Source organism: Alligator sinensis, unplaced genomic scaffold (assembly GCF_000455745.1).
Source record: "Alligator sinensis unplaced genomic scaffold, ASM45574v1 scaffold1343_1, whole genome shotgun sequence".
Lineage (NCBI taxonomy): Eukaryota > Metazoa > Chordata > Crocodylia > Alligatoridae > Alligator > Alligator sinensis.
The window spans coordinates 598,476-612,552 of record NW_005842810.1 but is presented as its reverse complement, the minus strand read 5'-3'; the positions used below and the strand labels follow the sequence as shown (position 1 = coordinate 612,552).

General features: G+C 38.9%; 1 protein-coding gene across 1 annotated transcript in view; it reads right to left on the bottom strand.

Annotated features, from left to right (window-relative positions):
• Positions 1 to 1,308: 1,308 nt before the first annotated feature.
• The window catches only part of CEP85L (centrosomal protein 85 like), a gene marked incomplete at its 5' end in the record, with an annotated part of 176,194 nt that continues 163,425 nt past the window's right edge, over positions 1,309 to 14,077 (bottom strand). The window contains 3 exons of the mRNA XM_014525436.2: positions 1,309 to 6,746; positions 8,463 to 8,676; positions 9,458 to 9,565. Of these exons, the coding sequence (XP_014380922.1) occupies positions 6,583 to 6,746; positions 8,463 to 8,676; positions 9,458 to 9,565 (486 nt within the window). The remainder of the gene's footprint in view (positions 6,747 to 8,462; positions 8,677 to 9,457; positions 9,566 to 14,077) is intronic.

The following is a 14,077-nucleotide window of genomic DNA, read 5'->3' as shown; positions in this document are numbered from 1 at the left end:
TTTGAGGACTTCCAAGATGTCCTTCTCCAGTCTAACCAAGAAGGAATGTGTATCTAGGAATTATTTTTGAATGTACAACTGGCCAATGTAATATTTCTCTGGACAGACTAACCTTGTAATCCCCTTTCTCCTTGCCCCTATCCCCAGATTATTTCCATTTATGCCTCATTCTCCTCTCTCCCCGCTCTTCTCATCTCTTTTCTTTGTGGTGGGTCTCAAAATTTCCGATAGAACCAAGACAGCTGTTGGTGGAAGATCAGTTCCTTCCTTGGAAAAAGTTGTTTAAGAAGAGCTTGAACTAATAAGAGAGGCTTTTGTTTTGTTTGATGGGCTGATAAAACTAACAACTCCCTGCTATGTAACTCAACTCCCTTCTGGCTCCCTTGCTGGTCAGGGGTGGAAGGGAACCCCTCCCTAATCAAAAGTGTCCTGCAGGGGCCTGGCCATTCCTCTCCCTGCAGCTCAGTACTGTAGAAGGGAAAGGAGGGCTACTCCAGCACCCCACCAGCTTCTAGCCTGAGCCACTGCAGGCATGTGCTGGCATTTCTTCAGTCCAGAGGGGATGTCTGTACAGTTACAAACTGGTTCAGCCTAGCCAGGTTAGACTAACCTGCAAAGATTGAATCAATTCAAGCTCAGCCTTTTTGAATGTCTGCCCCTAGCCTTTGCGCCTGAAAGTTTGCAAAGAACTTTTTCCCACCTATTTAGTTGGTCTAATAAAAGCCTAAAGCTAGTCACTCAGTTGAATCCTGCTGCTGCTCTATGTTTCTGTAGGACTTGATTGCTTGCATATAGTCAGTTTTATGTACAATGTAACATTTTCTTTATTTGCAGGCTGCAGTAAGGGCTAAACTTCTGACACATTTGAGATCCTCAGCCTTCCTGTGGCCAGAAGATGCTCCATGAGACACTGAAGGCCTCCTGCTAGATTACTACTCATCTGCTGATTGGCCAGGTGCTGTAGGATGTAAGGAAAGCATCACCAGGGAAAACTAAAAAGTGGTCTTTGGATCATGTCTAGTTTTCCTGGCAGGTCCCTCCCTCACCAGCTGTCTGCAAGTGCTGCTTTGCATATTTTTTTTTGCTCTCCTAGCATTTAACTATGAGCACAGGCTCTTAATTACTGGCTTTGATTGACAACTATTTTGCTTCCTTGCTTCCAGACAAGGGAATCAATATTATGTTTAGAGAGCTTTTGTTACACGGTGAAGAAAGAGGATTCTCAGAGAATTACCAGTGAGTAATTTTCCTGTATTTATCTAAGCACTTCTTTCTGAAGTCTGTGAACAGGTATCTCTACTTTTACCCAGAGATTTTACCATACATCTGTGGGGCTCAGTGTTCTCTTCCTAATGAAGCAACAAATAATTTATTAATAGCACAACAGTCTGTTTCCTATTGCCTAGCAACAAATCACCACAGGTGATACTTCTTTAAGAGCAACCATCACTTATTCCTTGGAAAGTTTCCCCTACTGAATATTTGGATGATATTTCCTTATAAAAAAACAGCCTTTTAAGAGCAGCATAGTACCAGGGCACTGATGTACTGCTATTAAGGCATCAACTGTACAAAGAATTAAACACGAAGCAAAAAGTTTAGAGAATTGGTACCAGGATGACAGTATTTAGGTAGAGTATAGGAAGGAATTTAAGGAATTACCCTCTTACCTCCACTCCCATTTGCTTGCATTACACATCTTCCCTTCCCCACCCCACTCCATCTCCACAAGGTGTTGCCTGCTTTTGTCCTTTTTGGGGGAGAGACCACACCCGTCTCCTTGTTTCTACAGTGTTAAGTGTAAGGCGACCTCAATCCACACTGGTTATGACCACATACAAACAAGGATAAAAAAAACCACCTCATTTTGTAACAAAATTTATTTCTGCTCTGTAGATACAAATCCCAAACATCAAACAAACTTCCAGTGGAAAAATACTAGCCAGTAACAAGGAAAACTTTATTATTTAATAAATAGAACTTTGGCATTCAAAATTCTAGCTGTAAACCCTACTTTAAAAAAAATTACAAAAAGAGGCAAGAACAACAGGCTAAAGTCAAGCCAGCCAGTGGCTCCTTAGCTCCTTTACACTGAACACATTCAGATTAAGTCATGACAACTCTATTTACATGTGAGGTATTCTAAGTGGTTCGAAAATTGAACCCAATTTACAAAACTACCAGTCTTTATAAGGACTGATCCAGTACATAGGTCAGCTGTGCTTTTAAAAGGTAGCGCTAGACCCTCCTCTCCAATGCTCACCAAATGATATCCTGTAGTTAACAGATATACAACAAACATTTTCTGATTGAGTCTCCAGCTCACTTTTCATGTACATAAAATCTGAGATTACTAAAAGCAGACTAACTTCCAAAGTTTATACCTAGTACCTACAGTACTTAGAGATTATTTCTAGATATTATGTAGGAGGGTCTTTACTATAAAAACCTAAGAACAGAAGATCTGTAGTTAGGGGAAACAAGGTGCAATCATAAATGGACATTCTTGCATCTAAAGTTGTTTAGGGAATATACATTTACTGCGGGCAAAAAAAAGGCACAAAGGTGTGCAGCAGTGGAACTGCTATTGCTAATGAACTCTTGATATAAGATAGTCTGTTTAGATAATCTTTAAAATACACTGACCTGTTTTCAAATTTTAAAATGCTGATTAGCTTAAGGGAGAGAGCTTTTTACCCCCTCATTGGAAAACTTGATTTCTCAATTCAATCCAAAGAGCCAAATTCTACCTCCAGTTAAATCCTGGCTGTCCACTGTAGCCACATAGTCATTGACATAACTGGACCCTTATGATTTCATTGAAGAATACTGCATGTGGCATTACGTAGCTGTGGGAGAGTGGATAGAAGCTTGAATAAATGATCAGGGCAAAAAACCACTTTGGCTCTACTGGCAGTTTTGAATGGTTATAGCAACCTAAATAAATTACAAGATTACGCACTAGAAACCCACACAACGAAAGCTAAGAATCAAAGGGCCTTGTTACACAGTAATTTTGGGCAGCTCCTGGAACTCCTAACCCCTGGATTGTCTGCACATTAACACCTTAAAGTGGTTTTAAGTGCTCATTATGTGGCTCAAAGTGACACCCCTTTAGGCAGGATTATTTCTGATCTGCACTACCCAGCTCCTGTTCCATTACCGTGTGGCCACTTCCCACAGATATGCTGCCCAAGTTGAAGTCCTCCAGTATCCCAGGATCTCTTACACCCCTGCCCATAGAAGCCTGTCTTGGTTCACGAGCCCTCTAGTGGCAACTCACAGCTGCAGCTCCCAGTCTTGCTTCTGCTCACCAGCCGTCTAGTGGCAAGTCACAGCTGTGCAGATGCGGGACAGCGAGACAAGGTTTCTAGACTAAGGGTATGACTGCTCCAAACTCCAAGTTAGTCAGTCAACATCTGTGGGGCTCACAACCTGACGTGTAACAAGGTCCTAAGTCAGGTTTACATAATTCAGCTCAACTACTCTATATAGCAATTACATAGCATCATGTATAGCTTGCCCAGAGACAATACTCTCCAAGCCATTTTTAAAATACATTCTTGAATACAGTAGTTATTACTGTAAATATCACCAAAAGGACTGTATAACTTACACCTGAAACTATACAAAAGTTACTGTACATGATTCTGTTAGTCCACTAATGGGACTATCCATTCAGTTTTTCAGCCCTTGAGATTGTCTCTAACAGCTACAGCAAAAAGTTGTCATGACTAAATCAGTTTACTAAGCAATGCCAATGTTAACATTCATTAATTAACCATATCATATTAAATATGTTGAATGGGACCACACGCACTACTTTTAACCAGTTAAACAACCATGCATATCTTACTTAGACAAAGCTTATTCCATTTAGAGACATTTGTAAACTGATGCATATATCAAGAGCTACTATAACAGCAGGTCCAATTTTAAGAAATCATGAAGAAAAAAAAATACTGTATCTGTGGTCACTTAATTCTAACTGCACTGCTAATCTGCATCTTTGGCTCATACATCTGTCATTTCTCTCCCTGCTTTAATTTAACTGAGGCAGATAAACTCAGTGTTACTTTAAATATCAAGTGCTCTATGTTTAAACATAAATACTAGAGGTGCTGTAATAGAAATTGCTAATTAGAGCATCACCATTCAAAAAATTACAACTAAAAAGGGACTTTCAGACTGGGAGAACCTACACATACTTTGGAAGTGTATAGGCACCTACTGTCCAAAAAGCTCAAGGTGTTTTCCAACTATTACTTAATTAATCACAACTTCCGAGTGCACCACCCGTATTTCAGAGATGGGAAAAATGGAAGCAGAGAGATTAAATAACCTCTGAACATTACAGAGCAAGTCACTGGTAGAGAAAAATATATAATCCAAGAGAAATTCCTCCTTTTTTCTCCCCCTCTCCCACACACACACACACACACACACACACACAAAATTCAGACCTGGAATACATTTCCCACTTATGGGTTTTGATTTTTCTTGTTTACAGAAACAGTAACAGCAAGCCCTATGCTACAAGTAAAGTAATTTATGTGACCCTTTTTGTGCAAATATGCTTAGTTGCAGTTCTGCCCTAGTGTGAAAAGTCCCCTTTTAAAGTTGCCACAATAGTTCCATTATAAATCAGAATTTCTAGGTATTTAAAGGAAATGGCCCTAAAAACCAAGTTCTCGACTGAAACATAGTTTTGGGCTAAAAAAAAAAAAAAAAGCTATCTTTAATGTAATGACTAGATGTGGTTTCAATAGTAAGGATGGAAGGACCAATTTGTGATACTTCTTAACGCTCACAACAAAGCTGCTTCAGTCTGAGTAAATGATCTCTTTAAAAAAAAAAAATACTGTGAAGCATTAATATAAATACTAAATGGATTTTCAGAGACCTGGGTTGGGTGTAGGTACAGGTATCAAGAAAAAAAACTGCTAAATAAATAAAATTATGTAGTAGTTAGAAAAGATTGGCCAGAATTTTTTAAACTACTACATTTTTTTAAAACTATTTTGAAACACCAAGCAAAAGACTGACAATTTCAAAGTCAAAACTGCCAGATTATCCATGGGCTATTTCTTGCTGTCTAAAAATAACAATTTTGATGTTAAAGAAACTTAAGACTGCAACTGCTTTATCATAGATCTGCGCTCTCAGTCACAGCAACTGAGGTTATCAAGCACTGTCCTATCAGCTGTTATAATTACACAAACATGCTGCATATTATTTACTCTCAAAACCTTTTCATTTTTAATTATCTTAATTGTTGAGAATCAACTCAATATTTAATAATGATACAGTGTAAGAGCCAGCTCAGCATGGAAATGAGAACTCATTTGCTGTGGTTTTTCCCCCCTGAAAAACAAGTGAATGCAGTTGCCAGGCTAAGTTCTGCTCAGAGAGAGCACTACATTCCTTCAGGCTTGCAGAGGGGCTCTCCTGACTGCAGATTAAAACTCAAAGAATATCTTTGGGTTCCCATATCTCTCTCCTTTAAAAAAAAAATAAAAAAAATAAAAAAATCCTTCTCTGCAGGACTAGAGGAATCTAGGACCCCAAAGAGCATGCAAAATGCTACAGTCTTCACATAACATTCTGAGTTTGTGCAGCACTGACAGGATTGGGCCTTGATCGTGCAAGAGGCCAAAACCCCTACAGCTCTTCCTTTCAAGTAAATGGTGGAGGAACTGTGTAGAACTGGGCCCTTGATGTGCAGGCTGTACACATTTAAAATGGAGGTGATTTAAAATGTCTCCAGTGTTACCGTTTCTGAGGGAGTGCTAGTCTTAAATTTTACACGTCCTGGTGTTTGTGAGGGTGCGTCCCAGCTGTCATATAGTTAAACACCTTGTTTAAAGAATGGGTGCATAAAAAAGGTTTGATATCAGCTTATGATTAACCTACATGCACCTATAGATATTTTAAACTTCTCTATTCATATGCTTAGGGTGGAGGGAACCAATCAATTGCAAATGAACATTAGTGATCAGTTACTGAAAATCGCCCGGGGTCAAAGAGCACTACGGAGAGTGACTGCTTTCTACAACCATCTCAAGTGCAGTTTCCATCACAATGACTTTTGCAGAATGATCTGGCTCCACCACCCATATTTCTATACCTACGGGTGCCTGACCCCGTCACGCCCACCTTTCAATACAACAGCGGAGTTCAGATCTCTATTGTGTAACTGTGAGTACAGTAGTAACAGTGCCTTTTTCCAACACTTTGCTTTGACTCCAGAAAACAATATAACCACATGAAGTAATTATAATAAGCCATGAGAGAGGAAACAAAATTTTACATCTCTATAATAGGAACGTTCTTCACAGCTTGGTCCTACGTTCAGTAGTTTGGAGAAAACAAGACGTTCTTCTAGTCTGTACCACTCTCTTCAAATGATTTTGCCCACTTCCCAGATTCAATATGCACAGCCCACTGAAAACTTCCAAGACACCCATGTGCAGCTCATATGCAACTTGCTATCTTCCAATATGGCTCCTCAATTGAAATGCAAAGAACTGTAATGCAGCAGCATTTAATAATGTAGTCATTGCTGTCAGAGCAAAAATGTTATCATTGGGTAATGCAGTTGTCTCCCATGTCCTGAGCATAACGGTCTGATATTATTGTCCTTAATTCATCAATATCCTTTCGTAACTGACACACATCCAAGAGTTTCTTGGAAAGAGTTTCTCCACTGTGGTAATGCTCACTCTCTTCAGCCGAACTGCTCATTGCTGTTGAAATACAGGACACAGGGTTAGCACTTTCCATAGTCAAGACATTTGTGAAAACCTGCATAAACTCAGTCAATTCTGAAAGGGCATGCCAGATTTTAATCCAATGACACCAGAATAAATCAAAACAGTGTTTGGTGCAATTCAAAGCAATTTCTGAATTTACTGTAGTTCTTTCAAAGAAGTATTAATGGGAAATCCTCATAGTCTACTTCATTCCACCTTGATAAGGGGCACTGGGAAAGCTGTAGCAGAACTTCCCAAGTCCTGGTGGCAGACTTTTCTCAGGTGGAGGGCTTGGGAAACTGGACCAGGTCAGCCTGGGAAAAGGGACAAAAGGCAGAATATGGTGTTCCTGCAACTTGAGAGCAAAGTCATCCCAAACAGCCCAAGGTAAAATTAAAGTTTATTCCCCCTCCGTAGACATCCCAAATCAGATGCTAATGGAATGAATCCAAGATGTGTGTAGGAGTTCTTGCTACTATAGTGAGGTATAATTGGTACCTCTCACTGTCAGTGGAAGTCTGCTTAGTGGTAGGGCTATTTGGTCAGTTGTGATCAACACGCAACACAAGTAAAATGGCAGTGTACACTGACAAAGAGGAAGTCACAAACAGCTCACCAAAACTGTAAAAGGTATCCCTAGTTGCAATGCTTTCCTGACATATGGCTTGAAGGCATACTCTTGAGATTCAGATCAGGTTTAAATTAAGTTTTAAGACTGAAAGCGTGTTATGGATTGCACATGTAATCAACAGTGCTGATTGTCTTTATAGAGCATTGGCTGCCTCTGCGCCATTTGAACAGGTCCTTCCTGGACCCAGCTGGAAAGTAAGAGGGAGTATCTAATCTTGTCAATCAAATACAAATCCATCCAACATTCCAAGGGGCTGGCTGAGAAAGACTAGGACTTTACCCATATCGATTCCTCTGCTGTGTGCACATTACTCCATAAACGTGGCTGTACTAGAGTGAAATACTGATGCAAATTAGTAAGATCCTAGAGTATCTTCTTTCCTGTCAGATCACCTCCTGTTGTAACTGATGTGATCTCTTAAAATTAGGTCAGAGTATCATCATCAATCAAATGAAAAGATCCCAATATAATACCACCCCGCACAAGGAAGTGGTTGTGGAAAAGCTGTATGCAACACGTTCTTTAATCACTAGTAGTGAAACTGCACGGCTGAAAGCATGTTCTCTGGGTTAGAAAACTGGGTGTATTTAATGCCCAAGGACTGGGCAAAACACACTGACTTGCTCAATTCCCAATAGTTTCAGCTGGATACGGGTTCTTCCTTTTCTGTTCTACTCTATTGTATGTGTTGTTATGAACAATCGAACAGCTGCTGAATTTCACTGCACATGAGGGAGCACTGCCAATATGGAAGATGTGGGGACTGTTCATGATTTTATTTTAAGAGCTTTGGAATTCTTGCAACAAGAGGCCCCACATGTGGTATGTAGCAGAGTCTAAAAGCTCAGCATGCAAATATGTAATACCTACAACCTCAGAGTAACTTAGAGGCAATACTTAAAACTTGGAGCTAATTGCAAAGCCAAAACTACTTGAAAAAAAATGCAGGAAGAGTGCCATTTCATCTTCCATGAGAGGGGCAGAGGGCATACGCCTGCATCAGACCAAATAAGATTCCCTTATTATAGGCTGTGTTGTTTTAAAGTAAAATATAAATACTGCAAGATAATATAACTTACATCTGATTCCCAGCAATAAGGAAAGGTTAGGCTCCTTGCCCTGAGCTCTCTGGGTAAGAATACTGCACAGTGCTTTCAAGTCAAACAAACAATGGGACATTTCCTTGAACAACTGATCCGCCACTGGCATCTTTGCAGACACTGGCTGTCTGGACTCTTCCACATGGCATATCTGCTCCCTCAAAGAGGCGTTCTCTTCCAGGAGTCTTTGGTTCTTTATGAAAACAAATAAGGAAAAAGGCCATGTCATTTTTTTTACTTTATACCTGCCAACATTCGTTGCAAAAGCTGAAGATTTCTGATATTCACTGTATAACACCAAGCTTCTGTTTCAAGTGGAAAACAATACAAATAACAATGAATGAACTCAGAGAAATACCAACATCCATTAGCCAACAGGTTCAGGTCTTGCTCAGACTTTGGGGGGGGGGGGGAGGGGAAAAGAAAGAAACGTATCACAGGAGTTTTTGGTCACCTCTCACCAAGTACGAATGGCTAAAACTCCCAACCACATGCTTTCATTCCATCCTGGCAGTTTGTCATTACCTGGACTATTAGCTCTTCAGGTCAGAGACCATCTCTTTACTACATGTCTAACAGCAGTGGTGCTCAACCTCTGAACCACAGAAATGTCCTGTCCAGTTCGCAGGGTTTCCCACAGGTCTAGAAATTTGGTGGCAGGGGTGTGGTAGCCAGAGCCAAAGCAATTAATGTGACCACTGCTCCCCAATCACCAAATTTTTCTGGACCCACGGGGAGCCCTGTGGTCCAGATGTTATGGTCCTGACAAGCCAAAGTACGTCAACATGCAGCTGTGTTGCCACCAGAACCAGCCAGCCTTGCACCACTCATTTGGTCCCTGAGGCCAGAGAGATTGAGCACCACTTTTCTACAGCAACAGGCACAATGTGGCTTCAGTTAGGCCTTGAGGCCCTGCAGTAATATATTTTTCATGTTAAAATAATATTGAAAAAGGCTTTTCAGTTTTTACTTACTTCAAGCAAAGTCTTATTTAACTGCTGTATATTCTTCTCTTTTTCTTCAAGCTCATTTGTGATCTTCTGAACTGTTAATTCATCTTGTAAAATCTTCTCTTTCAGGGACTACAGTGAAAACAAGAATAATGGCCTTAATTCACGTACCACAACATAATAATTGTTGTTGATTTGCTACTTTTGGATTGATTCTTTTCCCCTTGTCTATTTATTTCACCACTTCCCTAGAGTCATTTAAATGAGTCAGTGCCAGCTTCTACAGCATTTCTACTAAATACATTGATGTCATTTTGTAACTCAGTCTTAAGTTCAAGAGTGACAAAAGCTGATTCATATTTTTTTTCTGGGACCTGAGAAAGGTTAAATAGGATTTCACTCAGATATGCAAGAGATCAAGTAAGATCTGGACCATGACATCTAAAATTACTGTAACAATATTTTTTTCCAAACAACTTTATTTTACATCAGGGGCATCTTAAACGAACAGTAGCTTTATGACTAACAAAATTTGCTCTTTTCGCCTCTGTTGAGAATGAGACATCTCCCTCTACCTTCTAGCTCTCAAGAAAGCAGAATTAAATCTGGTGATTTTGATGTTCAGTTCAGATTACAGGTTTTTGATAACTCCTGAAACAGTGCAGTGGACACTTATTTAAAATGGCTTAAAAACCTATGTAAAAGTAGTTATTTTGAAAGAATCTTAATTAAACAACAACCAAGAGTAAAGCATATGTGGGTATGTGCATACATGCATGTACATGCACATGCACACGCCTCAGTATAAGAACTACTTTTGTGTTATTTTAGTTGGATCAAAATTATTACTTCAGTTCCCAGTTATAAGCCAGTGATACACATTTCTATGAATCTAGTGTTACTAAAGAAAAAATGGAGCTTCTCAGATTTGAGTCCCATATTGACCAAAGAAATCAATAAGCCATCAAACCCTTGGGACACTGAGAAAGCTGCTCTTGGTTCTGTTAGAACCCCACGCCCTCCCCACACAAAGTCCTTTTGACAGCTGACTGCATAAATAAGGTATTTAACAGGCTTATTTTGCAGGTTGTACAAAGCAGTCAGAGGACAAATTTCACTCTTGATCGGGTAAAGACTTTTGACATACTGAAGGCTTACCTGACAGTAATTTCTTGAGAATTTCCTGCTGCTCCTTAATATTTATTTGTCTAGCTTTGTTTGTCTAATGTATAAAACTGTACACCCGTGTGACGATTAACACACATTTCTGTCAAGTTCTGTAGACTTAAGTCAATAGGATTTAAAACAGTCCCTCATCTCTGTGTAAGGCTTTGCCTACATTACAAAGTTCTGCTCGCAAGGCATATCTGTATTGGCTAAGGGTGTGAAAAAGGTCATGTTTCCATAGCTGGCATAATTTTGCTAGCAAAACCCCTTGTTTAGATACAGCTTCATTGGCAGAAATCATCATTTATCAAAGCTGGTATAACTCTGGCAGCAGAAAAAAAATCATTCTGCTGTAGTCCCAATGCCTCTCAGGAATGTGGAATTTATTAATTTACATGCTGCACTGTCTTCAAAAGCAGTAAATAATTGCCGAGTGGTAAAATTGGGGATTCAGTCCATGCTTCATGTTTCCGTGTTATAACAGGTTTTTTGTTTTCAGGTAGAGGTGACTTCCAGGTTCCAGACTCACTACTTCACAAATTTCCACTTGGATATTTACTTTAAATCACCATGACCTTAGTTATCTTTACTGTCAATTAAATCCAGATTTATTTCAGCACTTGATGACTTTTATATCTATGTTTACATGCTCTGCAGTGTTATTTGGCTGAAATCCAAAAAGAGGAATATTAAACCATCTCACTCTGAATATTAATAAAGCTGAGCTACTGATTATAGAAAGTCCTACCATTTTAAACTACAGACTCTTGTAAAGCTTCAAAAAGAGGAAATTTTCTTCATGTTGGAAATGCTATTACTCTCAAATCCAGTAGCATGATATCACAGTGCACACAAAAATTCTTCTATATCCTTTGATCAGCACACTGATATGTAAAACCTGTTGCCCAATTTCAATATGTGATGCAAATCCAATCCTATTTTGTTCAAGATGCAGCAGGAGTTTGTAGCAATGTCTCATGCTTTGGCACAGAAGAAAAAGGGGCTGGGGACAACTGGATTCTAGCTTTCTAGACCAATGGAACTGAAGATCATGTTGAAAAACAATCAACCAACCAAGGTAGTTTTATAGATCACTACATCATACACAAGCCAATTTATGGAGCAACACTGCTTTAGAAGAATATTGATCTATGTTGATCCTATAGAACCATCCTCTAGAATGTAAGAGAGATTTTTCAAGCAGGTAGTGTTAGAGTCATGTTGTAAGCCATGATGGTCCACAAATTGTACAAAAGGCAAGGATTTCTTAGGGTGATAACTTTTACTGGACCGTTGATGTACTTGGGATAAATTTAGACAGGCTTTCGAATGGAAGGCATTCTTCTTTCGCATAATTTCTGGACCACCATAACTACATCACTCTTACACTACTGTAACATGGAAGATATCAAAATGGGCTGCTTGATGGAAAATATACAACCTAAAAGAAGCCAGACTACACACTGACATCTTCTTAAGCCTGTGCAGGCAACATAACATCATCTCAAGGTAACTTATCACCTTTAGGGCTAGGGACAGAAATTACACAAACCAGTATAAGTTCAAATCTATAACACAAAAGAAGGTCAGTGTACATAAACCGCTTTCAAAATGGGTGAAACTGGTTTAAGATACACCTGGATGGATGTAGTATCATATTCCCTGCAAATCCTAATATAGTAGCATTGTCTTTCATACTCTGTCTTAAGTCTGCTTTCTAAAAGACGAAGATGAGAATTTACTCTTCCTGGAGGACCAGTCACGCTACAAGCTAATCGAAGGTTGCACTGATCAGTTACAATGGGCATGTCTACATGTGCATTAACACGCTTTAGTTAATGCAGATTAAATCTAGTACCTCAATTGTGAGGTAGTACGAAAATGGGCATTATTCTGTTTTAACGTGCTTAATTAACTAAAGAGCAGGATTTTGAAGTGATGTTTAAGGCTCATTGGCCTATTTCTAGCACAGGTTTTTAGTGATGCTTTAATGTGCATTAAAATAGGTTAATGAGTATTAAAGCGCATGTGTAGATGTGCCCAACGACTCTATGTTTGAATTCATTGCTTTATTGGCAAGCCAGCTCTGTATGTTAAAGATGCTACTGGGCAACACTATAAAAACAGAACAGTTTATAACTAACTGCTAGTAAATTTTATCATTTGATTTCCGAAACTATATTCATCACTAGCTCCATATTCCTATAATGAACTCTCTGGAAATAATTTCTGTGTTGCTCTGAATTGTATCAGCCTTTTTGATTCATGAGTCATTGGCATTTATTATGCATCACTAGAATTGAAAATCTGCATTAAATTTCCAAATATTAATTGAGTGCCTCTAATCCTTCCCTGAATATAAGCTCCCTGTCTACCTGCACACTCGTAAACAAGCCCACAGGTTTTTTACCCTCAACAGAGGTGTCTTTCTCCTCCAGCTGTGCAATTCAATTTCACGCAGCAAATACACAAAGTGAAATTTAGTGGTTAACCCTGTCAGTCACGATGAACAAAATAAAAATAGCTCCAGTGACAGGAATGACAGGTGTCTCTCAGATAACATATGCATTATATAATCTGACTTTTAGTTTTTTATTGTTTTGCATGTACAAGATATTAATTTTGTAAGAGTCTAAATTAATAATTGGAACAGGGATTTTTAAACTTCTACCACTGTTTTTCAATTTCTGAAGATGCACTATACACAGTATGATATATCTTCAAAAACCAACCATTAATCTCTCCCTGTTAAAAGACAGACAAACAAAATAAATCATATCACACAGAGATCAAAATTGTTATCTTGGGATTACAAGTAAATAAGAAATTAACCCTGTCCAATATAATGCTGTTTGAAATAGGATTTGTTTTTATTTCAACTAATAATCTTCAGAGACAAACACCAAAAAAGAAATATTTTGGCAGTGGGAGATGGCAGCATTGCAAAAGGGGTTTTGATGTTCTTTGGAATACAGAACTGAAAGAAAGAAATTATAAAGCATGCTTTTAAAAGTGGGAATGAAGATAATAAGGAAATAAGATGTCTGGTGTAGTTTCACATATTTTTTTTTTTTAACCAACTTGTTCTTCTAAGTCAGTGATTCTCAATCAGGATGCCGTGATATCTTTTGAAGGGTGCCACAGAAAATGTGAGGAAATAAAGCAAATAAGGGCAGCCTCAGGCTCTCCCTGACTGGTTGCTCCCTACCTCACTGCTTAGTACCTTTGCAAAGAGGGGACTGTAAGCACTGTAATATATAAGATAAGTGGTAAGCATTGTAATATATAAATTAGTTTTTGAAACAGCATGCCGCTCAATTCACTGAAGGTATAGAAGGCTGCCTTGTACCTAATGAATCCAGTGCACGAGAATGAACTCACACTGAAAATCTATCAAAGACAAGAACCAACTACTTGTGGGGGCACAATTCTCACAAACAGTCACTCCCCCTCCCATCTCTCAGCTCTAATCCTCAA